Source organism: Tigriopus californicus, chromosome 10 (assembly GCF_007210705.1).
Source record: "Tigriopus californicus strain San Diego chromosome 10, Tcal_SD_v2.1, whole genome shotgun sequence".
NCBI lineage: Eukaryota > Metazoa > Arthropoda > Copepoda > Harpacticoida > Harpacticidae > Tigriopus > Tigriopus californicus.
Window position 1 is genome coordinate 11,814,040 of NC_081449.1, and position 25,570 is coordinate 11,839,609.

The following is a 25,570-nucleotide window of genomic DNA, read 5'->3' on the forward strand; positions in this document are numbered from 1 at the left end:
AAAGGGTAGTTGTACATTCACAGATAAGACACACTCACAAATTCAAGGATATTTCCATTTATAAAAACGTTTTTCTGGAACTGCCGAAAAAATGCTCAGATCGACAATAAGGTCGATAATAAACCAGGTGAGCTTGTCATCTCAGATCGACAATAAGGTCGATAATAAACCAGGTGAGCTTGTCATTATAGCGGTATGTGAATGGATACTCTCGAGCTAAAGAAGGGCTTTTTGGCAAGTTTCCCTCAAGTTTTGATGTGAAAACGGCTGGGCAAATGTACGACCCTAAACAAGTAAGTCTCGGAACTGCAGCTAACGAGCTTCCGTGTTAGATATTTTTTCTTGCTTGCCAGAGTTTGACAAGTTAATACAGTGGAACCCGCTCGTCGCTCTCGGGACCGAGCCAAATTGACGATATATCCGGATTGACGATGCATCCAAATTTTCTCCATTAGGTGCATAACGACGTCAAATACGCAAATAAATCTTAAAATACGAGTGCTGAAACAATAAATTACCCAAAAGAGGCTGCAATTCTTGAAACTTTATTTTGATTTCCAAGGAAACTGTCAAGAATACTCTGCTTCAATGTCTTAACGACAGTTTTTTTTTACTTCGCTTGAGTGAGCCTCTTCTAACCAAAGACATTTCAGCGTCAATATCTTGGGATGTAGGAGATTTCCGAGTTGTCTACAACGGCACCTTTCGAAGATCACCTTAGGCTTTTAAAATAGCTTTCTTTCTTTGAATGAAAGATTGATATTTTGGAGGCATATAGGGATTGTCAAGTGAACACTTCATGAACAACTGATGTTATTCCATGGAGTAAAATCAAAGACAACATGCCCAGCCAAACCGCACTGTTCATGCATTGCAGTTTGGCATTTATTTCATTTGATTTGCTTAGACAAGCAAATGGCAATAATGTATTGAGCCAATTTGATAGTGCGTTCACCGAATTACTTCAAACATGTTCATTTTTTTGGGTTGTGTAACACAGCTAACTCAGTCACTTGATTATTGAAAAATTCAATGAGTGGATAGTGCAAGTTGACTGATGCTTGTTTTAGTTCTCCCTCCCCAAAATGCCCAATAACTGGGTGCCGGATCATATTTTTCCTTGAATTTCCTTTACTTGACATGCCTCAAGATGGCTTTATACATTAGCATGTTTTTTTTAATCCAAGCTGGATCTCATTAATTATTTTCAAACTTAATGTGATGATAAAACATGAAGCCAAGATATAAAAGTGCCCCATCCAGAGTCATACAATGTTACAAAAGGAAAGTCAAATGTAAACAAAGACTACCACTGGTTGCAACTGCGGACAAAGAAGGTGAAGCAAGCAATCTGTGTCAAAGTACAGAGGCAAAAGAGGTGGGAAATTCAAACTTAATGGAAATCGTCATCTTCAAGGTTATGTTTTGGATGTCCAAGTCAATAATTTTGTCCAAAAATGTTACTACGGTATGACATTTTGATGGTAGATTCAGAATCAATCCCAATAGTCCTTTTAGTTGAGCAGAGATAGCGCCCACTGCTTACTGCAGGTGTGGACAAACAAACGTAAAAACGAGAGAGCATGCTCTAAGAGATTATGAAATGAATAATGTATTGCCCAAATGCTAGGACACAATGAAGGGACCATCAACACTTCTAGGGGACGTTTCAAATCCTCTAAGGGTAAAATTCTGAACAATTATGATATATAAATAAGAATTGGATTAGACAGGCAGTGTTATACTAAATGTTTGGGAATGCACCAACACTTTTGCAATGGTCATTTCCAACAAAATTGGAAAGTTGGAAAAGCACAGATTAGCAAGTTCTTGATAGTTTTCTGTTTATCTCTATTTGGATGTCAAATGTGTTTGTAATTTAACTCTTATAGGAATTGAGAAGTCTCTCAGTAGGGTGGCTGATGTATTTATGGCATTTGAATATATCAGCAATACCCTTCTTGTAAAAAAAATCAAAGACAACATGCCCAGCCCAACTGCATTGTGCATGCACTGAATTTTGACATTTACTTCATTTTACATGCTTGTCTAGGCAAATAGCATTGTGATATTGAGCCAAGTTGATAGTGCGTTCACTGAATTACATCAAACATGATCAATTTGTTGGGTTGTGTAACGCACCTCAATCAAAATCATTCAATGAACCTTGAGGAGAAACAGCTGCAGGATCATGTTCTGGATAATGACCAATAGATGGCAGTACCCCAAAGGTCAACAACCAAATTCGAATAAGCATTGTTAAGTAGCTTGTGGGACCACATAGTCTTCAGTTTTATTAAAATTCGATTGCAAAACTAGTTTCTGTTTGTGCTATCGGGACTCGTACTACATTTTCCACTCATTTTGAGATAACTGCATTGATTGTGGCAAAAAGTAATGAACATTTAAATTGCTTATATGGTTGAGTGATTAAAAAGAGATTCTTGACGATCCGTCGAGAGGGGATGTGTCAGGTTGTTATATCTCAAGGCCTGCGTCTAGATTATAATAAAATCATTACTATTTATATACTGTATACAAACAGATGCCTTGAATAGATTGATTCAAGGCACAAAAATGTGATTACACAATCACTTGAAAGTAAATCTGATCAGAAATTGAGTTTGAATTTCCTGATTGATGATACTCAGGTATTGAGGGTTGATTTGGAATGGTTTGGAGGAAGTTATTTAGATCCTCCTTGAATATGGGAAGTAGATTTTTAGCGTTTTTTTAAATTAATGTATTGTATTAGCTCGGCCGGAAATGAAAGGCAAAACAATTCTTTTAAGTTGCAATGAAAAAACTCAAAACGTCCACAATTGTGATTTCCTTTGCCGTAGCCTAAACAAATCCCCTTCAAGGTCTCTTGGCGCCAACAGTCAAATTGTTAATGAAACCAAAATAAAAAAATAGGTTAGGTGTGTACAAATCTAGAAAAGGAGACTTCAGAACCTAAAAGGGCTTTACTGCCAGTTTGTACGTTATTTGTTGATAAACTTTGATAAGTTATTCAACTTTATCAGATATATTACATTTAAGTCTTTCTATGAGCTTCAGATCAGCAAATCTATGCTTTCAGGTCCATTTTGCTCAAGAGCATGAAGAAAAAAGCAAATAGTGTGTCCATTCATATGGCCTCTATAGAGAGATGTAAAGCTTTGGGATTTCATACTAGTGCGCCCTCTGGTTCTACCATGAAGGAAGTGTCACCACACTTCTTACTGATTGCAAAAAGTTGGCACCAAATATTATTTTTTGTATTTTCTGCATATTTTTATCACTTGCAATTTAATGTCATCTTTATCAAGAGAATGTTGAACTAAAATGGTTCAAAATAATTGTCGAACGATTTCCTAAACATGGCGTACAATTTTGTCAATGAATATTTGATAGCACTGGATGTGCTAAAATCATGGTAGGTAGTTCTTGCCGCGGTTGTGGCGCAGCCTGACTAGCTCACACAGCTGAAATCTGATCTAGTACTTTACACGTCTCTATACCTTAGGCAAAGAGTTGTGAAGAAAACTAAACTTGGCTATTTCAAATAAATCCATGAAGACATCTAGAGATATTTGAATCCATTTGCCAACAAATCTGCCATTTTGGCTTCTTTCTTGTCATCTTTGGGGCTTCCATAATTTGTTCTGCCTGAATCTCTAACCAATTTGGTCCCTCATGCTTAGGTTCTAGGTGCAGAACCCGGGCTATTATAACCTCATATAACCTCAGATACTTAATGATTCCTGTCTGGATTTGGTCGTTGACCTTTAGGGTACTGCCATCTAGTGACTATTTTTCGGAAATAAATCCTACAGTTGTTTCTTCTTAAGGTTCATTATTGAAAATTCTATGAGAGTTGACTGTCATGTTTGTCTTAGTTCTCCCTCGCCAAAATGTCCAAAATCAAGGTGCCGGACCACATTTTTCTTGAATTTCCTTCACTTGTCATGCCCTATTGAAACTCCGGACAAAGTTGAATTCGGTTTGATTGGCAGCCAAATGAGAAGGCAGGGTGATCAGTTTTCATCCGTTTTCTGTTTTTGTTTTCAAGATCGAATTGACAAGACCAGTTAATCTTTTTCAATAGTTCAACAACTCACAAGCTAATTCAGCTGTGGTGTGTAATCAGAAATGAAAAGTTTTTATTGCAAAAACGTGCATAAAAGTTTGCCTCATACGACGATAGATCCAGAGTGAGGCAACACTTTAAGCAGAGTCAATTCATATAAAGATTGTAAGAATGAATCGGGACTTTAACAAAACGAAGATACAAGCGAAGTGACCTTGTAAGCGGAGACGATGTAAGCGGGTTCCATCTTGTCCACCATCTTGCATCTTGTCCACTATCAAAACGCTAGTTCTTTTTATTGCCTTTTTTCTCCAATAGTCCCTTCATAATTAAGTTCATACAAGAATTCAGCTTTTCCCGCTCAAACTTGAAATCAGAGATTAACGTGTTTTGCCCGCCAAATACGAGATTGAGCAAGACAGAAATTTTGAGGAGAAAGTGGAAAGTCAGGGTATGTGGTAAGAGTGTGACATTTCGAACTACGTTATCAACAGGTATCATGGAAACGCTTGAGGAGGCAAAATCAGAAGGAGATTTTAGCCTGACACAATCTAGATATTTCTCTAGGAAAGGCCGTGCGGAAATCTTACCATCCGAATCAGGATGCATTTCTGGTCTTCATCCGCTTTCGCAGACTGAAACGGAAGTGAACAATTCTATCGCATATTTTGAAAATCCGAACTCTCTCAACCTCTGCGTTTCCACGGAAGTGGAACCATTTCAATTTCAAATGCCACAACGACCTCGAATTGAGCAGAGATCTGTGAAAGCATCCTCGTGTATTTCTTCAATCCCTCGAGTTCTTCAAACCCCAGTTCGAGGATCTGTTTCAACTGCTCAATACAAAACTCCCAAAACCCCGGGATCAACCGCTAACTCTTATTCGCAATACGGCAGAGGAGATCAGGATTCGACTTTCCAATCATGTTGCATTGTGGCAGTTCTGGAGGGGCGGGGAGGGGCTCGCGGAGAAGTGGGTCTGGCTGTTATTGCCTTGGATAATCCTACTTTGGTATTGTGTCAATTCTCTGATTCAAGAACATATACACGTACCTTAACCAAATTGGAACTTTTCCGACCTATGGAAATCCTGATTCCACTTACTGGAAGTTTTGACCCAAAAGCAGTTTCCAAGTTAAATCAAGAGATTGCGGAATGCTTTCCAAGGGCAAAAATAACACCTCTCCAAAGACGATATTTCAGCGAGGTCAATGGCCTGCAGATGGTGAGGAACCTTTGTGTCCCTGAGTACGCCACAGTGGAGCTTCAAATTAAGGACAAATACTATAGGTAAAGCATTTCAATGAGGAGAAAAGAAACTTCTAAAACGATTGAATAAATTTTACACTTACAGCTTAGCAGCGGCCTCGGCGTTGATTAAGTTTGTTGAGCATTCACAAAATACCGTTTATGCTCCCAAATCGCTTAAAGTGGAGTTTCAAGCTTCATCTAATACAACGATGATTGACGCAGAAACGATCAAACATGTGGAGCTTCTCACACCAATGATCAATTCCAAGTCAAATCTTACGTTGTTTGGCATCCTTCACCGTTGTTCAACACCAGGTGGAATTCGACATCTTAGAGCTAATTTATTCCAACCTCCGGCTTTGGTTGACGTGATAAATGCTAGATTAGATGCAATTGAGGAGCTCATCGCCAATCCGGGCATGTTTCATTCGCTTCAATCGGTGGTTAGCCGGTTTTGCGACATGGACCAATTACTCTCGCTGTGTGTTATTGTACCCAAAACTGAAACTTTGGCAACGTTTGAACAAAGATTGAACAATGTCATCGGCCTCAAGCATGCTTTAGAACTTGTGGAGCCTCTACACTCTGTCTTGGAAGGAGCAGAAAGCAAACTCTTGAACGATATCTACAATTCCCTTGAGGACTTACGTTTCCAATATATCATGGAAAGGGTTTGTGAAATCATCCAAGACGATGCCAAAGTCCAACGTGGTTCCGCGGCTATGAAGCTTCAGAGGTGTTTTGCAATCCGAAATGGTGTCAATGGTTTATTGGACGTGGCCCGGAGAACCTACTGTGAGATTGTTGATGATATCGAGGGTATGGTGGTTCAATTAGCTGAGGAATTTGAAATCCCTCTTAGGGTTGGATTTAATGCCTCAAAAGGCTACCACGTTCAACTTGCTACCGGAGGAAAGAAAGTCAATCCTATCCAACTCAAAAACCTCCCGAAGTCATTCCTTAGACCTCAACAAACAAAAAACATGATATCTTTCACAACCGAGGAAATCATTCAAGCTGATCAAAGAAGCCAAGAATCTCTTCGCGAGATCACTTTTATGAGCAACACTATCATTCAGGAGCTCTTAGGAGAGGTCAGAGATGCCATCGGCAGCTTGTACAAACTTGGAGAGGCAGTTTGCTCATTGGATCTTTTACTTGCTCTTACTGAGGTGTCCATGAAGGACGATTATTCGAGGCCACAATTTGGAAACTCGACCGTGATCAAACAAGGCCGTCATCCTATTTTGGACAGCATGGAGAGGAAAGAAGTCGTGGCCAATGACACCACCGCCACGATTGAGTCACGATTTCATGTTTTAACTGGAGCAAATATGAGTGGAAAAAGCACCTACCTGAAGCAAATAATTCTCCTGCAGATCATGGCACAGATGGGCAGTTTTGTTCCAGCAAATTTTGCTTCGTTCCGGATTGCCGATACGATTATGTCGCGTATTGGAACGGGCGATTCGATAGAGAGTAACGCCTCGACCTTCATGTTGGAAATGAGGGAAATGGCGTATATTCTAACGACGGTGGGTTCAACCTCTTTGATTGTTATGGATGAGTTGGGCAGAGGAACTTCTACCGAAGAAGGGACCAGTCTCTGTTGGGCAATTTCAGAGGAACTCGTAAAGTCTACAGCCTTTTGCTTTCTTGCCACTCATTTTCCACTGATGACAAAACTGGAGGCAATGTATTGTACTGCTGTGAGGTGAGTCTTTTTCCTTTTAGATACCCAAGGATTCATCATTACTACCAGTAAAAACAATTCGTATTTGTTCATTACTTTTAGTCATCACTTCCTTACCCAAGATAGAAAAAACAATTCTGGAGACACCATTGGCTTGATCTATAGCTACAAATTAGCCAAAGGAACGTCACAGGTCCATAACTACGGAATCAATCTAGTCAAGGCTACTCGCACATTTTCTGACGACGTCATTCTGAGAGCTGAAGAAATTGCCCAAGAATTGTCCATGTCCAAAAGAGTTCTTCCGGAACCTGGGCCAGATGAGGTCAGGCGAATGAACTCGGTGAAATTAGTGTTAAGGCTAATGCTTATCGCTAAAAACGACTCGTTGGATCTTGACAGCAAAATAGCCCACGCAAAAAGCCTCCAGCAACAATTCGAAGAATCAGAGAGCGAAGGCGAGGATTGTGAATCGAATCATATTTCTAACGAGTTTTAGGACTGATTTATTCAAAAACATGAAGGAGATCAAAATTACTGTTAGTGTTTCGAAGCGTCAGGTTGGAAGGAAATACAAAGAAAAACCGGATAGTATTCAATAACGAGGTCATAAATGGTATGGTTTTCGGAATTAATTGATTGGGACGTGTTTGAGCCGATTTATCATTTCTAAGGGATTTCTCTCATTGAGAAAAACTGAATTCTTCTGTTATTCGACTTGATATAGTTAGGAAATGCACTTTCTTGTTTACTACGATACCCCCCAATTGTTGGCAACCATATTCTGTCGATTGTCAAACCATTGCAGGTGGCCAAAGTTTTTTGTCAGGCTCGTAGATGACTGATGAAGTTGGAATCAAAATCTCTTGGTTAGATTTCACTTGGCTTCTTATCCATACCCTTTCTCACTTTGTAGCCTTTCCATCCGGCCTGAATTTTGGTTGCAGCGAATTCCATCGCTCTTGGGTCAATACTACTGGCATCTGGAACACAATGTAAAGTGATTTGTTTGCTTCATATGATCGAACACTTGAAATAACATTGAGCAAAAGTGCACCCTTACCTCTTGTTTTGTAGTAATTCTTGGCGTCTTTTAAGAAATCCGATTTCGAATAAGGCTTCTGATTCGAACTCTCTCCGGATTGTTGGGATGGTGAGGATCCTCCCTTCATGTGCCCTTTGATGAGGGACTTGCCCAAATTCATGCCAAACTTATTCATCCTGTTCTGGACGAAAATTAGCTAAACATTCAAGTATTAAGAAGACACCAACTCTACTCCGCTTCTTCACAATGTTTTATCAGTTGGCTCTACTTGCAGTCTGTGAGTGGGTTTCAAGCACACATTCGTGATATTCAGAAACAAACGTCATAATGTCGTGCCTGTCCGCCCAATGAGAGTGTGTTCCTCACCTTTGCCGTTCGCCGGACTTGCCTTTATGAACACTCACACTTTGGACAAAACTCCGGTGAATTTTATTCATTGATTACTTTTAAGACACCATAATTTGAATGATCGGGAATTTTCCGTTTAGTTGGGATGAATGAGAACGAGTTCAATTTTGCGCCAAGATTTTACCAATAACTATGGAAATTGGGTTCTTGGTCTCCATCATTTGTGCCCTATCTTGAACAAGAATTTGTTTTCCTTCTTTATGCTCATCTCAGCTCCCGTTTTATCAAAAGCAGAAAAATAGTGATCGGATATTTCGACTCTCGCGAATACCGACATTTGATTTTAAATTAATTCTAAAGCAAGTCTTCTATTGATAAGAGTAAGAATGATAGTTTGGCTCTGTCTCTTGTATTTTATTTACAATGCTTGTGATAAAAGTAATTCAAGTAAGTTACTGACTTGCAAAACTCCGATAAAGATGTGAGCCTGCATATCATAAGAATACATGAATATGCTGTCTTTTACATCCTTGCATTTTCATAAACTGTACGCAGAAATGTTCAAGTGTTTAAGATAACTTGAGACTAATAAGTAGAAAGGGATATTTATAAATCAAAGTTCATCACCATTTTAATCATCAGTCCCTTAAACTCCTGCAACTCTTACAACTAGTACCTACAATTAAAAACCCTGTTTTTAAACAATTGCCATCACAGACAGTTGCCTCCAAAATATCTCGAATTTTTCACATCTTGAAAGAGAAACCCGATTATGTAGTTTGTTCATCGATCACATCACACCATGTGAGCAATCTCTCGATTGAAATGTTTGTCAATCACCTGTATAAAAGTTATAGATGTGGGTAAGTAAGCCAGAGCAAGGATGCGAGAACTACAAGTAAACGCTCGATGATGCCAAATTCTACCTTCTTAGCCTCTCAGTCAATCAGACGTCACCTGAGTGGATGGGAAGGTGAATGGGTGGACGGGTGGGTGTTGGGCATTATTTTGTTTCGCAAGATGTTGATTTGTCCAAGAAGCTTGCCAACTATTGTACTGTTGTGAATTTGATGATTGAAAAATTTGCCTCGGGCAATTGGGGTGTTGTTAGATGGCACAAATATCCAAATACCAAAACAAAAGCTAAGCATTTGCTTGTCTAAGGACGACTTAACAACTGGACAGAGACGGTAGGAAGAAAGAAGCCTAACTTCTATCCACATCCTTCACAAAAGTCAGGCTCTTGTCGACAAAGAATGCGTTCATCAATTTTGAAACCAAACAAACGTTTGTGTCCAAGGTAATAAGCTCTCACATGTTAGTGCAGGTAAATGCACCTTAATGCTATGGTAAGATCTTACCAACGTAAATCTAATTCAGTCAGTTTGTGCCCACGTCGTACTGAGTTTCAAGAGCTCATGGCTTTTGACTCAAAACTGCTTAATTGAGCTCAAAGTTGGGGAACCCGTCAACAAGAGCCCAACTTGCGAGAAGAAAAATGCATTCGGTTCATCTGGATAGAAGTTACGTTTCCCTCTCCTTTCCGTTTCAATCCAATGGTAACGTCACAAAAATTGTAAAGGCACATATATTTTGGGACTTTACTTATGCCTTTAGGGCTTTTGAAGTGCACTTGGTTTGCTCTTCTCAAAAGTATATAAATGTTGTTACCCAAAACAGTCTGTTGATTCATTTCCATTTTCCTCCTTCCTTAAGAACTGTTTTGTGAGTCTTTAATCATTATTACCATCATTGCTTTTCTTTTTATACATTTAACGATGTCGGTATAATGCTTTCACACCACCTTTCCTTTATATTTTTACTCCATGATATGACCAACTGTCGCAATAAAGATATTATTATAATCAGGGCTAAAATCCGTTCCGTTACCATTCCTTTTTCAGAAAAGTAACGCGTTACCGGTAGCGTTTCTCAAAAAGCAACGCCTTATAAGTAACGCCTTTACTTGTACCGGCGGTACTCAGCTCTGATTATAATCATTATATACATAGATGTGAACTCTGATACACCAAAGAGAAGCAATTCATTCCTTTGGTGCATGCCATTGCTAATTTTCAAATTTGATGGTTGATGTTCTTAGCTTTGATTGTTGAGACTCTATTTCATAATCAGCTAACACGTAAGTACTCCTTGATATGCGGTACTTAAATCGTTTCTGTATTTTATTGTATACCTCGAATCCTCCTCAGTCAAATCGAAAAAGTGCAACCCTCTGGTATAATTTTGAACTCGTTTCAAATAATGACAACAACGAATTTGATTGAGCAAAAGACGGACTATGACCAAATGTGAAAATCGTTAACAATTTAAGACAGTTATAATATCATTTTATCTCAAATACGGGGCTTTCTTACGTGCCTTTGTTTTAGAATGAATTCGACGCTTTAGCTGGTTCTCGAGAATAGAAGAAAAAAGTTCATCATTTTTATTTTGAAGCATCTAAATTGTGCGGTTTACATAACGCTTAGAAGCTTTAAAATAAAAACGAAGTGTGGTAAACCTTAAAATAAACAATTATTCACAATGACAAATACAGTATCATAGACTACACTGGAAAAATATAAAACAAGATGCTTGTTAATCCACTTAAAACTAACTAAAAAGCAGTATTTTACTGAAATCAATCGAAATTGTTGATACCTTTAGTTATGCATTTAACTGGACTTTTAGGATTTGTGTACGTACGAAAAGTTCTATTGCATTTGGTATCCGTCCCAGCACCTTTGATCAACCAAGTCCCTTGGATCAACGAAGGCCTCTTCTTCACGGACTTCTAAAGACGTGGACTGTGAATGGAATCAAAAAATTCTTACCTCCAAAACCGTTCACTTTATTTCAAATAAGAACTTCGTACGACCACAAGCGAAAGATCGCGTTGAATAGATGAATTTGGCCAAATTTGAGCCCAAAGCATTGCTTAGGGAACTCAGGAGATATGTCCAAAGCTATACAGTAAACACTACATAAAATTCGAATTTTCGGCCTGCTCTTGGTCAGTTATATAGGCCTTGGACAACATAACTTTAAAACGAAACACTTTACAAATAAATAATACAAAAATGATTTGCCATTAATTGAAGGAATCTACATTTCTCATTTTATTGCTTTACTTCGAAAAGCGGCTCAGAGTTGCCATGACTAAGAGCAAGCCGATTTGACGGGAAGCTCGATCACAGTCCACATTTTTAACAGTTCGTGCCTTCTTGTTCCCGCTCCTTGTTCCCCTATATTATTCTTTTTCTTCCTCTATTACATTGGAAGGGTGCTGAATCAACACTGTTGATTCTCTAACATTTTCGACTTATATCATACTGTTACTAACCAATGTTTTTACGAACGAATTGATTTTAGTTTGCTTTCATTCGCTAATATCGTCAAAAAGGGCAATCTGATTTACACAGGAGTAGAAAGTAGAACCTGAAGTAAACCACTAATTTTTTTTCGAAAACAACAAAACCGAAAAACCTAAACGAAAGAGGGTCTTTTTTCGCCAAGTAAGCAAGGAATAATATTTTGGATGGAAGGTATGCCTTGGTGTTTGTGTATTGATTATAAACATAATAAACATCCAAGAGACCATAGTATTGCTATAAAATGTAATAAACTCGTTTCGGCGCAAACTTGTCTGAGATGCCGCAACCCGGCCAAACAGCGCATTTCGCTTTTTTCCGGTGGTAAGAAAAGAATGAAAATCACTAAACCTCCAAACTATTCCCACATTAATAGTTGAGGAAAAACTAGATGAGTGATTAATAGACATGGGGGAAAGAAATATGCAAGAATTGTCCTTAAAATATGCACATAAAACCCACTCTTTTGGAATAACCAAGATTTTCATCGTTTACCGCTACCCCTCTGTTTATGTATTATCTGTGATTCTCCACTTCTCTTTTTTCATTTGTACTAAACCAAGGACACTAGAGCAAGGAAACATGACTTTTTGTGATCACCAAACCCTTCCCGCCAAGTTAGGCCAAAAGTGTTAATGATGAAATCTTTTAATGTCAATTATTGGCATAGTCATTGTACAAAATATGTGACAAATATCATTTTTATAACTATTGATTGTATATGTTTTAAATAAAATTGAACTGGTGGCTGGTGGGGGAGTAATTGATATTCTTTAATGAAATATGTGCCTAGGTGCCTATGTTTTTATTGAAAAAAGGGCATTCATATTCAGGCCATGGTAGTACTAAAAGAGCAAAAATTACCTAACCACCCAAACCAGTCCCAGATGCCCAAGACCTAAGGCAGGTGCTTAAACTTAGTGCTCAGCCTTAATCCTGAGTGTGGATCATTGAAAACATTATGATTTTTGATGACCTCCAGTTGACATGACGTTCGAAATTTATTAATACATGTGTAACGATGTCAGGCATTGCAAAATTTTCTAAAGAACCAGCATTGTTAAGATATCTTTCAAATTCAAGCATTTGGGTTACAATAAAGTAAGTCCCGTTTGAATTCAGCTGCTTAATGTATCACCTGGTTTGACTCAGTGCTACTCACTGTGTGAGATGTTGGCTGACAATGATGTACAGTTTGCTCAAGCATGAGTGGTTTGGGCACGGCGCTATGGGCAAGACCTACATACCCTAGAGGTCCCTGTAGTCTGATGTGTGCGTCAGCTTGGTAATAAAAACAAACCGATTCCTCCAATGCCATTTGGGAAAGGTTTGACCAAAAAACATTTTTTCCACCGATTAGTTGGCGGTGCTCATTTATAAGTTTGTGGCAAAATGTTAAAAGATTTAGGTAGAGACTTTTAGGGTTATTCGTATTGTGTTAGGTTGGGTTGGGTTAGGTTAGGTTAGGTTTGAATGTGTTAGGTTAAGTTTAAAAAAGTAGCACTGCCAACTAATTGGTGGAGAATAACGTTTACTGGTTTGACCACCAAACAGAGTGAATGTATGTATGTATGTATGTATGTATGTATGTATGTATGTATGTATGTATGTATGTATGTATGTATGTATGTATGTATCAGTAAGTGAATTTGTAAGAATAGCCATGGGCTATGCAAGAATAGCTCGTGGATTGGAGCCAGAACATCTAGATATTGATTGAGGGACTTCAGAGTTCATGAGAGTGACCTAACTTTGGGTCCTGTTGAGCAGGAATAACCCCTCAGATTTGTTCAGATCCAAATGTCTTGCTAGAATGGTCTGTGTGCAATGAAAATATTCGCCCACAGCTTAGAAACATGCTATGATTCACGGCATATTAAGCTTTTCATGTGCTTGCTTAATCCTGGGTTGTAAGATAATATGAGCTTGATTACATGCCCATGATCGAACCTAATATATGATTATGTGGCCAATGATGCTATTTGGACTTGATTTCTATTGCATGATGATAGGCCCGATGACAGAAAGTAAAACTTATTACATTTATTTCACGTCAGTCATGTTTTTTGGGGGTTTGGTTTGGTTTTCACGGGCTTTTCTAACTGCTACAGGGAATGTAATCCCCAGTACTATTAAAATGAAAGGTTATAATTTGTCTATTTATTACCTTCAATCTTTACATGATATTTGGTCTACCAACGACTTTGAGTTGGCAGACCGAGCTAGTCCTTGAATGTAGGGTTGATCTGGAATGCTATCTAAAAATTTGTCCAATTCTGACATGAAAGATACTACCGGATCATACGTATTCCCTACAAATATTAGAGGGAAGCAAATTAAGCAATGAAGTACTGATGGGGATCAAACTAAAAATCACCGGAGGTTGCAACTAGGGCTACCAATTTACATTTTTAATGGCATACGGCACTACTAACGGAATATCGAAAACCAGTTAGTTGATCACAAAAAGTAACCCTGAATTTTCTTCGATCAAACCAGGGTCATCTTTTTGGCCAAGCCTAATATTCTACGATACGTTAGAAACGGCCAGTGCTTTGACTTTGCTAGCTTTCTGGCGATCCTGATTTTGAAAATTTGTTTGATCCCATCACTACAATGAAGGAGCCCGAGAAAGAAGACTGTTCAAGAAGTTCAAACTAGCCTGGGTTTTTGAGGTCTTGAAGGTGCTCTCAAAACGCACATTAGGCCTCTACGGTCATTGGAATTGACCCTAAATCATGGGTTGGGACATAGCTCATGAATGCTTTTGAAGACGTACAGTATCAGATACCTTTCGTACCTCTTCTAAATACTGTACAGTCCCAACTTTTTTAGTCTCTCACATGTGATATCTTTATTTTTTTCCATTGGATTCAGACACTGTTGAGTGAGGAAAGGTGGGCGTCATACTTTTAATATTGAACGTTGATTTATCTTCCTTACTTTTATTTCAAAATTAGAGTGCATATTAGGTTTGGGTTTCCCCAATGAGTGGTCAAACAGCTTGTGATACAATAGATATTCAACCTGATTCTTCCAAGTTGAACGCTGGAAAGATTTGCCTGAATTTTGGACCAAATTACCAATAAAACTTCAAAGAACAGTGAGTGAAACTTACCACACAGGGTTTCCAAAGTCGACGGTTTCATTAAACAATTTTTGATTAACAACGTTAACATTTTGTTTTATAATGCCACCTTTTTAGGTACGCAAAGCCAATGATTTATATCATTAGTAGCAACCAGAACAGTCAGACTAAGGTAAGCTTTTGCTCAAAATTCCTTATCTTCCCTATTTTTAGTGGCTGTTAGTTGTGTCAATCATAATCTGTTGGTAGATCCCATAATTTAATTTGTGAATGTAGAGCTCAATGGGAATTGTAATTTTTTGTCATGGATTGTTGGAGATTGCATCCCAATAGTGATAAGGGAGTGAGGCAAAAAAAATCAGCCGAAAATTAACTTTGGTGAATTTGACACGTGAAATGGGACACTTTTGGCAAAAAAAAGAAGTGCTTGTCACTACCCTTGTTTTGGAAACCACTTGAAGTTTTGGTGCATATTAGCTTTTTGTTCAGAGATGAAATTACAGTTCCAGGTCACTCGTCCAAGAAAGAAATTGTTCATCTAGCATGGCATTCTGATAAAATGCAATATTTTTACTTATTTACCCGCAGAAAAATTCGGCTTATAAACTATTTTTGCTGCTTTTGAATCCTCAATTTTTACAATTGATTTCGGAAACCATAAAAAAATGTACTTAATAATGTGACTATTAATTTGCTTTTTGGGACCTCCTTTGTCTTGACATGTTCTTGGTTGATTTAATGTACTCTGTCCCCAAAAAGATTCAACGTATGCAAAGTGGGATATGCAAAGTTGGATATGCTGAATGAGAAATTGTGCAAAAAAATGTAGTTTGGTCAATTATTACATTAAATATGTAACATATGCGTTTGGAATTTTCCCCCGTCTCTGGTGAATAACAAATCAATAGCATCTTTGTGAGAATCCAAGACACAGGTTTCCACACAACTGACGGTGAAGTTCGTAGAAAAATGTAAAATACGTCTTTGGTTACTTACTAATGCAAAATAACGCAGCATTCTTTGGAAGTGATGGTCAAAGTCACGGAACTCGCAAGAAATCATAGAATGAGATACCCCTACGTGGTTTCGTGACCTCTTATTTTGAATTGCGACAAGTAAAATACTCACTTTTTCAATAGCAGATGCCTTCACATTCTTCCAAATCGAGGCCATAATTCAGCTCAATACGTCTTTTCACGCGGTCACAAGAGTTAGATCAAGCAAGATGTACTGAATACTGTCTGAGCTATATCATGCAATTCCAAAATGTCACACCATGCAATCTCAAGCTTGAAAGGCCAATAAACGGTCAATGCCTGTGATAGAAATTGAACCTGATACTTGATATCATACCCTTAGAACAAGATCAATACAAAACACTCGTCTTTATGGTGCTATGTTCCGCATTTGGATGCTCTAATTGGAACAATATTGTCGACTTGGATCTTTTGAGACTAAGTGGTTAAGTGATATTAAGCTGAATTTTGGCCTCAATTTGGAAGAATGTGAAGCCATCTACTATTGAAAAAGTGAATATTTTACCCAGTCGCAATTCCAAATAGGTGCTCACGAAACCACGTGGGGTATCTCATTAGTTATGTCAGTAATAGGCTCCGACGAAATATGTTGGATTTTTGGCCCAAATATGTCATTTCTATGGTGCTAAAAAACAAATGTTCATTTTATGTTAACCAAAAACGTTTTGGTTTGGTGTTTTCTGTCCCGTTTATTTTTCCTGGCATAAAAACTAAGGCCGGCCTATGCAGATCAATTGCAGATTGATCAAACTTGCAGATCAATACGGTCTTTATTGACAGCAAATTTTTCATAAATTTGCAAATAAACTTTCCAAAACATAGGCAACAACACATTTGAGGGGGGGCTTTTGGCTTCCACATCAAGCAATATATAGATGAAAAGGAATATTGCATTATAACATCTTCAAGCAATGGTAATTGAACCTGTTATCCCTAAGAGGCAGATTCTTGCCATGTCCATGCTGGCTCCGGATCAGTAGACCTTGAAAGAAAAATCAGTTGCCATTTTGGCTGAACTTTTTTGCTAGTTGGGAAAAAATGAGAAAAAGTTGGAAACTATGCGAAAAAGAATACAAAAAATAGCAAGTGCAAAAAAGTCGAGAAAAAATATGACAAAGAAAAATGTTGGGAGGAACAAAAAAAGCCAATGAATTGCAAAAACGTTGCTGCCATAGCCAAAAGTTCATTGTTAGTCCTGCTTCTTGTCTTTTTCTGTTGCCAAATTCTAGGAAAACAATTGCATTATTTGATTGGTTGACTTATTGAACTTCTTTATTTTATTGGCAAGAAATTAAATCTTCTTTATTACAATGCTTGACATTAGGACACTTCTTACCTTTGCTCACTTAGATTTTAGATTAGATTTGTGCCCTATTTGACCCACAAATGAATAAAGTCTTTGTTCCCAAAAGTCATCTTTCTCTTTGCTACGTATCATCACAGGAAGAAAAGAAAATTTTATTGGCAAGAAATTAAATCTTCCTTATTGCAATGCTTGACATTAGGACATTTTTTAAGTGATTCCAATGTTATGGTACAGTATACAATTGATTCCTTTTGAGAGTCTAGTGCTATTGCTTAGGGCAGTTTTTGCTCACTTAATCATTAGATTTGAGCCCTATTTGATAAACAACTGAATATAGTCCATGTTCTCAAAAGTCATCTTTTTCTTTGCTACGTATCATCACAGGAAGAAATGAAGAAAGTGTAAAAAAAAATGAAAATGGACACTTTAGTAATTAGTCATTACAAAAAATATTTTTCCTTTTGCTTTGGTTTGGTTTTCACGGGCTTTTCTAAACGCTACAGGAAATGTATCCCCCAGTACTATGAAAATGAAGTTATAATTCGTCTAATTATTACCTTTTAATGCACACATGATACTTCAGCGACCAACGAATTTGAGAGGACCGAGCTGGTCCTTGAAATTAGGGTTGATCTGGAATGCTAGTTAGAAATTTATCCAAGGTGGACTTCATTTTCGATTACGAAAATGCGATTTGTTTTTCATCCTTCAAGTTGTTATAAGAGAAATGATGCGCCAAAAAATGATGTTAGCTTTGATATTATTCAATAGTAAAATTCTCGAAAAGAGTATTTTTGACCTGTAATGGCCAACTTATATTTCTGCTTAATTCAACCTAAATGGATCCCTATCAATCCCTAAAAATGAATCACTTATTTTGGCCAAAGTGATGGGCACACTTTCTTCCTTTTATTGAGGAACGACTACAGCCTTGCTTATTACTTATTTTCACTTTCAACATGTCACAAAGTTAGCTGACATGATTTACATTTCTACTTCCGTTTTTCCTATACGATATCTGGAGGCGCTGTTGTTGCTGTAACATGGCGTGCGTGGAGGAACGATGATTGCTGGTCTTGGCAGTGAGTGAGACCAGTACCGTGTGAGGAACCAAGTGTCCCGAGAGCAGAAAGCCGGCCTGAACATCAAGCTCGTTCTAGGCCAATTAGCCTGGCTGGACGTATCTCTGTCGACTACTCCGTCGTAAAACAGCCAAATGCTAACAGCGTTGCCATCTAGTCTTCAACAAGGGCAAGGCTTTCAAAAGTGGCCACTTTACAAACTGAAAAACCACGACCAAAATGGATAATAACCTGCCACTTCTTATTCTCAGCTCTGTCATTGTCGGGGATTCCAATATGTTTTTCAGCGTTGAAAACAGCCTGCCAGTGGTTACTTCGGGTACTTCAGTATTATGGCCTACAAATGGTTACTTTTGAGCTAGCATCTGGCCAAACTGGCTGGTGGTTTAGCCCTAAGGGCTGCCCAAAGACGACGGCCAATGGGAACGAGGATAGATCCAGAGGAAGCAGGAAAATGTGAATCCACTTCATCGTCCTCATCGTCGTCGTCAGAAGTGAGTGTGAGTGAGGCCCGTGCCCGTGGGCTGGCCCATCACTCCAGCCATCCAGCCATCAGCCATCACAGCATAATAAGAACAACTTCAGTGATCACAATAATGCGACAATAATCTGGCTTCAAACACACCACACACAGTCCTCGTGCACCCCGAGTCCCGCTATTCCGGCTATTTCTACTCCTTCCTCGCCGCCTTCACCATTACCCTCACGACTGCCATGGCCTGGGCTGTCAGGCCCGTGATGCGCTCCGCCTTATGACGACCGCCACTTCCGTGTACCCATCCAGTCGGATCCCGACCGACCTTTGAGAGGATGGGTGGCTTGGTCTTGGTCCGGGGGACCCCGACCCTAAGACTGATGTCCATCTGGCTGTTACTAGGGGCTGGGCTTTACTCGAGTGGGCGGGCTCAAGACGCGCCCGTGGAGTTCTGCTCGGCCGAGGCGGTGCTGGAAACGAAATACGTGATGCCGTTTTACCAAGCCGAGCGGGCCATCGCCGCCCATTGCGTGTCCGCCGAGCTGAGCGCCCAAGGTCATGGGGTCCACGTGGTTCGTGTGGCCCAAACGGGTCGGATTGTTATCTTGACCTTGGAGGAGAACGAAAGGTCGGCCCGTGGCGTGGTGTTGGTGTTAGATTCGCCCACCCCCGTTAAATGGCGCTTGGATTTTGTCAGTCCCGTTAACCGCCGAGCCGCGGGTTACAGCCGGACCGTCATTTTGTCGGCTGGATCGCGGGTCGTGAGCAGTAATTTCCCTCTCGAAACGCGGGAAATGGTCGATGAGGATCTGGATCCGTCCATGAGGGATCCGGAATTTATAGAGGCCATTCGAAGCCGCTTCGAAGCTTTGTCTTCGTTTGTCCGTTTGGCGCAAGTCAATCGGATTTCGTTAGTCACCCACCCGGCCCATCCACCCGATATCTGCCAGCCCCAAGCGGGTCCCAGTCCCGCCGTGCATGGGCAGTGGATCTCTGCCTCGAAAATGCGAGGCTGTTTCCATGCCGAGCTGGCCGGGGCCATGGACTCGGATGTGTATATCATTGACCTGGAATCTAGTGGCGGCCCGCCCTCGGCCGCTTTACATATCGTGCCCGAAAGTGAAGGCACCATGACGCGTAATATGACCTTAGTGCTACGTTCGGGTGAGCCGCTGGTCTGGCTCGTGGAAGCTCTAGCATTCCGGGGACGCCTGACCATTATTACCCATCTGGGCAGTTCCGTGTATAACAAATCGCGTTTGTCCTTTGAGCAAGTCGAAGTGAAAACTAAAAGCTTGCCTGCGGCCATGGACGACCTGTGGCGATCGGTGATTAGTGACACGGGCATATCCCCCATGTCTTATGTGAAAGTGGCTCGGAGTGATGTCATAACCATGAAAATCCCTAAGAAAGGGAGTTTGAGCTCGTTTCAACCCTCAAACAAGGCCAACCAAGAGGAGGAGTTCAAGCGAGCGAGAGATTCTCACCCTGAGTCTGAGAATGATTTGGCCCAAAAGACGGTTCTGCTTAAGGGGAGCATTGTCGAAAGTGCCATGGTGAACGAAGCTGAACGTAAGTAACCCAGCATAATTATTGATTCTCGTTTAAGGTGGCCGGTGGGGTAAATACCTAGATAAATAAATCCATTCGTCGTCGATTTAGTCCGGCATTTCCCATCAAATATCCTTCTCTTATGTGTTATGCTGCTTGTGGGTTGATTTGGACCTTGAGTGTGACGATCAAAAATTGACCGTCGGACGTCAATTTGTTTTTTTTTTCGCCCTATTTTTGTTTCCACTGGTACCTTACCCCGGAAACGCTTTCACATTTGTTCCAGAATCTTACATCCAACATGTGGTGGAGGAAATTCGGTCCGGAATGACTAAACAGTGTAGTGAAGTTCAAACGGTTCTTGCCATTGAGAGAGACAAGGCAGACCCACACAATGTGCTCCAAATGTCGTTGAATGACCCGAAATGCTTGGCCGAAAAAAATGAGACCCATTGGCTCATTAAAACCAAGAGGTATGCCTTTGTTATCAATGTCTCTCTTCTCTCCTGAACGGGAATGCAAACCGTCCTTTTCCTGACTCTTTCAGCACGTCGTGCGGATCCTTGAACGTATTTTCGGGTTCCAATCCAATGTTCCGGAATAACGTGGTCCTTCAATTCGCGTCTCAATCCCGATTGTTCAAGAAGAAGGTTTCTATCCCGTTCTCGTGCCGAATCAAACCAGGCATCAATGGGCATGGCCAAGGCGTGGTCGAGCGTGTGGGCAGTTCAGCCGATACGGGCCGGTTTTCGGGCTCCTCCGACTCCGATGAGACCACAATGGAGGAAATGTACTCAATGATCATCGAACGGAAAGCCCGAAATGGCTTTGAATTGTTGGTAGACCATCGGGATCAAATGGCGGATGTGGCCTTGGGCGATGAGCTCCGAGTGATGACCTCGTTCGATACGAAATCCCCTCTGATGTTGGACATTGAGCGGTGCTGGATCTCTGGTAATGCCCAGGTGGATCTGACTTCCGTACTCAAAGAACAAGTGCTCATTTGGGAGGGATGCCCCGCCGAGTCGTCTGTCAATGTCACCATGGGGTCCACCCATGCCCGTCAGAACCCGTGGTTCTCGTTTCAAGTGGACGAGAGCATCATGGGTTTCGGCGAGTTCTACCTGTTCTGCCTCATCGGCCTGTGCTCTCCGGATCCCCTTTTCAAAACGGGGAATCTGGGCTCTTGTCGCGACCCTTCGGATCAGTGCTCTTCTAGACAGAGACACGAATCTCCCGTGGCACAACAGCTATCCCGTCGAGGGCCTCTGCGGATGTTTCCGTACCTGAAAGATGCCTCGTTCCCGCAAGATCTGGCGGGTCACGACCAGGACTACCTTTTGGAGGTGATCTCGGTTCAAAACCAAACACAACTCAAAGACTCGTCGTCTGGTCTGAGATCAGCCCAGGTGCTCATGGTGGGTGTGCCAACAGAGATCGCTGTGGCCATAGCTTTGGCATCATTCGTAATTGGTGCTGCTCTCACGGGATTACTCTGTTGCGTGCACCACAGGAACTATGCGTCCAAAATCGTAAGTTTATTAAAAATCTGTATCCCAAGAACTCGAATTTACATACACCCTGGCGTGTTTTCTTTTTCTAGATGAGAATTCGAAGGAACGAAACAGCTCTGAAGGGCAACGAGCTCCAGTCCATGATGGATTCTTCGTTTCCCCAGCCTCAAACGGCGGGATCTGCAAACTCTACACGTAATCTCGATGAGACAGAAGGTCACGCCCCCGAAAGTGTGGCTTTTATTCCTCGAGACCCTACCAACCATGATCGGTCGAAAGTGCGGTCATGAAGTCCTAGTGGGAGCATGCCAACTATACTCTCATACAACGTATCTACCTCCAAAATATCTCCTTTTGAAATAGGCTCATGCCGAATTCGCTTTTGTTGGCGATTCAGGGCAAGCTCCCCTCCCCATCTTTCCCTTGTACAGCACACATATTCTATATAGTTCTTGGCCAAGGCGAGAACGTACTTGATAAGTACCTTCACTCAACAAGGTGCATGCACGGTTCTGGACCAGGGTTCCTGACAAGTTACCCGAAACAGTTGCACTATCCCAGTGCAGTCTAGTTTCTTCGCAAAACTTTTATGTACTCCGTTACCCATTGTGTATTCTAAGGACTTACATCATCTCACTCAACCTTGAGCTCCAAAAACAACCATGTCACCCTCGCCGTTGAAAAGTGCAGGGAGCGAAACGAAAAAAGTCACCATTCTTCCAAAACGCAAATCCTTTTCTTCGCTCTATGAATTCAAACAATTTCAGAGCCTAAACCATGTTCAGAAACACTCAAAATTGAGCACATCATGACCAAATTGGCGCTGGAAACAAGTTCCAGATTAAAGAAAAAAGCAACTTTCAATTATCATCCTGGTGACCGAAGCAAGAAATGCTCTCATTGTTCGAATCTCAACCCAAGTTGACCTCCAACCAACACTCTGAAAACCTCACAGCAATTGGACAGTTACCACACACTCTAACAGTAATACCACCACCAGTCCAAACTATAACCAACAGAATAGTAGACATGACAAATGATCTCTTGGTCCCCTTTTACATTTGATTACCTCTCTCTGCTCCCCATCCATTCAGTGAACATTTAAAACACACACACTAACACCACTTTATGAGACTGAAACCCCTCCCGCAAATTTTCTCCCTCTATTCTCAGCTGTTTGTGAAGCCTTGTTAAGAGAAAACCAATTCCTCAATACTGGGTTCAACGTGAATCGTAATAGTAACCATGAAATTCATCCACCAGTCTCATTCACCTCGTCTGCCGCTTCCATAGAAACAGTTTGCTCTTCAAATTCACTGATCCTCTTACCCTCGAAATCAACTGCCCGTTTGTAATCTTAGACATCTGCGAATGTCGCGCCCAAGACTGAGTTATTTCATAGAATCTTCATCTCTGCTCTACAAAGACTGACAATAGTATCAACACGAAAAACTGCCAATTTACTTCAACCAGCCAGCCAATCAACCAGGATTGATATATACAATAGAAAACGGCCTCCATTTTACTTCGAAGAGGCCCTTTCCCCATGTGTTATTCGAGATTGTCACCTAAATCTCTTTTGATGACCTATTTCCTCCATGGGTTGTCGCTATTCTACGACAGGTACGGACTGTCTGTCTGGCCTGTCGTCCTTTATTCAGTGAGAAAACAATGCATAATCGCCGACCATCAAATCGGAAAGACCGAGTGACTAAATCTAAGGACATAACTCTTTATGTCAAACTTTACTTGTTCCGAAAAGAAAATATACTGCTATTGTACATCGTTGACACAAGCATCATTCTACCAAATTTGATCGAACAATATATGGGAGAAAAATCGACCCAGTGGACCACCATCGTCTTCACTATCATTCTAGCCACATAAACTACATATAAACTACAAATATTGTCTTTCACTTCATAGCCCAAAACGTCCTCCGCAATTCCTCGGCCTCCTTCGCCATCTCTTCCTCGGATCTCCATTTCACGTCATCGCCCTTATCGTGGGTTTCCAATTCGTTGTAGATGTCATCATTGCGTTTGAAGTCGCCGGCTTGGCGTGGCAAAACGTGAACATGCAGTTGAAAGATGCTCTGACCCGCTTCCTCGCCATCTTGGATATTGACGGTCGAGGCGTTGCATTCGAAGTGCTTCTCGGCGAGCATTTCCGCTTTCTGAACGGCCAAAAACAAATCCGACACTTCATCCGTCGTTAGATCACAGAGTCGGGGTACATTATGCCTCTTGGGTATCACGAGTAGATGCCCCGGAACAACGGGTTTCTTATTGACAGCCACAAAGGCCGTTCGGGTTTCAAAGACCACACATCGGCCTGAGATCTGGACCTGGCCGAAATTACGAACTTCATCCTGGTCTACCGTCCCCGAAATATCATCGATCATGGCTAGACCATAAAGATCGGACCGACGATGTTGGGCCACAGGCATGTTCTTGCGAACCGAGGCCAGATAGTCCAAATTGATCTCGGCACAGATGATCCCTTCGCCTTGGCCGCAATGTGCTAGGACCGTGCCCCAAGGATCAATGATCATCGAGTGTCCGTAAGAAGCTCGTTTCGGGTTATGTTGTCCAATCTGAGCCGCAGCAATGACATAACATTGCGTTTCGATGGCCCGAGCTCTTAAAAGCGTTTCCCAATGAGCCATCCCAGTTGGAACGGTGAATGTAGCCGGGAAAGTCAATATGTCGGCCCCTTTCCGAGCTAGTCCCAAGGATATTTCCGGAAAGCGAAGGTCGTAGCAAATGCCCAGCCCAATTTTGCCTGCGGGAGTCGAGATGGGATCGCAGATTTGATCTCCAGGAATCACATAATCTGACTCTTTCAGTCGTACTTGCCCGGGTATCTCGACATCGAATAAATGGGTCTTGGCATAGGTACCCGAAATTTGTCCTTGGTCATCGATCAGGACATGTGTATTAAGCATTTTATCGCCATGAACCCGGTGGAATCCACCTAAGGAGAGTCCCATTTTATGCTTGGCGGCCAACGCTTGGTAATTACTAATGGTAGGCCCGGACAAAGGTTCGGCCAAAGCTTGGGTTTCGGTTCCATTCAAGCCCAGAAAATCAAAGGCTTCAGGCAAGAAGACCATGATGGCCCCACGGGCCTGGGCTTGCTCAATGAGCCTTCGACACGTTTCAAAGTTCTGGCCTTTGTCATTGGTGCTCGTCATTTGCAGCACCGCCACCAACGAGGACGACATGCTCAAGGACGAGGAATGATGAATGGGAACACCCCTACTCGACAGAAACAATGAGGATTTACGAGACAGGGATCTACAAAGGATGATTGTGCTCAGGCCCACCACATTCCATCGCATGTCTGGCCTGGGATTGGGGATCCTTGGCCAAGGTGACACGACCGACCACCAATCCGCCTAATGGATCCAGTCCCACGGGAACGGATAAGAATACGCAATAGATGGGGTTATCCAGTGCTCTGAATGTAATCGAGTAATTGAATGGCTCCATACAAGTTCTGTACTACTTCGCAGTCTTGGGCACAGGGTGATTCTAGACTCCAATCAACCGTGCCTAGAGGCCTAGCTAGATAGACAAGTAGATCCTAATATACAAACAGCGTTAACCCGAGTCCATGATGGGCAAAATAACTATGCATCATAAGCTCTAAGGGATTGAAGGACCTCGGCACTAGATGTCTCTGAGCCCATCCAACCCTAAGTTCCCGAATCCCAACCCGAGGGGGAGCTTTCT

General features: G+C 41.2%; 3 protein-coding genes across 5 annotated transcripts; 2 read left to right on the forward strand and 1 right to left on the reverse strand.

Annotated features, from left to right (window-relative positions):
- The first annotated feature begins 4,275 nt into the window (after positions 1-4,275).
- LOC131888753 (mutS protein homolog 4-like) lies at positions 4,276-7,704 on the forward strand. 3 transcript variants are annotated; one of them, XM_059237680.1, is made up of 4 exons: positions 4,276-4,304; positions 4,640-5,362; positions 5,427-7,037; positions 7,119-7,704. In XM_059237680.1, coding segments are annotated over exons 1-4 (2,733 nt in total). In that variant the 5' UTR covers positions 4,276-4,302; the 3' UTR covers positions 7,516-7,704. The 3 variants fall into 3 exon arrangements, with proteins under 3 accessions (XP_059093663.1, XP_059093664.1, XP_059093662.1); XM_059237681.1 differs by lacking the exon at positions 4,276-4,304 and adding an exon at positions 4,472-4,566; XM_059237679.1 differs by lacking the exon at positions 4,276-4,304 and having other exon boundaries at positions 4,478-5,362.
- Positions 7,705-18,521: 10,817 nt separating this feature from the next.
- On the forward strand, positions 18,522-22,940 carry LOC131889642 (uncharacterized). The gene is made up of 4 exons (XM_059238783.1): positions 18,522-20,340; positions 20,606-20,792; positions 20,867-21,851; positions 21,923-22,940. The coding sequence occupies exons 1-4, from the start codon at positions 19,104-19,106 to the stop codon at positions 22,121-22,123; spliced, it is 2,610 nt and encodes an 869-aa protein (XP_059094766.1). The 5' UTR covers positions 18,522-19,103; the 3' UTR covers positions 22,124-22,940.
- A 605-nt stretch (positions 22,941-23,545) lies between these two features.
- Positions 23,546-25,464, reverse strand: LOC131889643 (deaminated glutathione amidase-like). Its single transcript, XM_059238784.1, has 2 exons — positions 25,162-25,464; positions 23,546-25,093 (listed from the first exon to the last, which is right to left on the reverse strand). The coding sequence occupies exons 1-2, from the start codon at positions 25,164-25,166 to the stop codon at positions 23,749-23,751; spliced, it is 1,350 nt and encodes a 449-aa protein (XP_059094767.1). The 5' UTR covers positions 25,167-25,464; the 3' UTR covers positions 23,546-23,748.
- Between the last annotated feature and the right edge of the window lie 106 nt (positions 25,465-25,570).

What these genes read in the sequence shown, in the direction of transcription:
- LOC131888753 (XM_059237679.1), top strand. Translation starts at nt 4,572, where the DNA reads ATGGAAACGCTTGAGGAGGCAAAATCAGAAGGAGATTTTAGCCTGACA. An exon ending in ATTAAGGACAAATACTATAG is followed by an intron (nt 5,363 to 5,426) that starts GTAAAGCATTTC and finishes TTACACTTACAG; the next exon opens with CTTAGCAGCGGCCTCGGCGT. An exon ending in ATGTATTGTACTGCTGTGAG is followed by an intron (nt 7,038 to 7,118) that starts GTGAGTCTTTTT and finishes CATTACTTTTAG; the next exon opens with TCATCACTTCCTTACCCAAG.
- LOC131889642 (XM_059238783.1), top strand. Translation starts at nt 19,104, where the DNA reads ATGGGTGGCTTGGTCTTGGTCCGGGGGACCCCGACCCTAAGACTGATG. An exon ending in CATGGTGAACGAAGCTGAAC is followed by an intron (nt 20,341 to 20,605) that starts GTAAGTAACCCA and finishes CATTTGTTCCAG; the next exon opens with AATCTTACATCCAACATGTG. An exon ending in TGGCTCATTAAAACCAAGAG is followed by an intron (nt 20,793 to 20,866) that starts GTATGCCTTTGT and finishes TGACTCTTTCAG; the next exon opens with CACGTCGTGCGGATCCTTGA.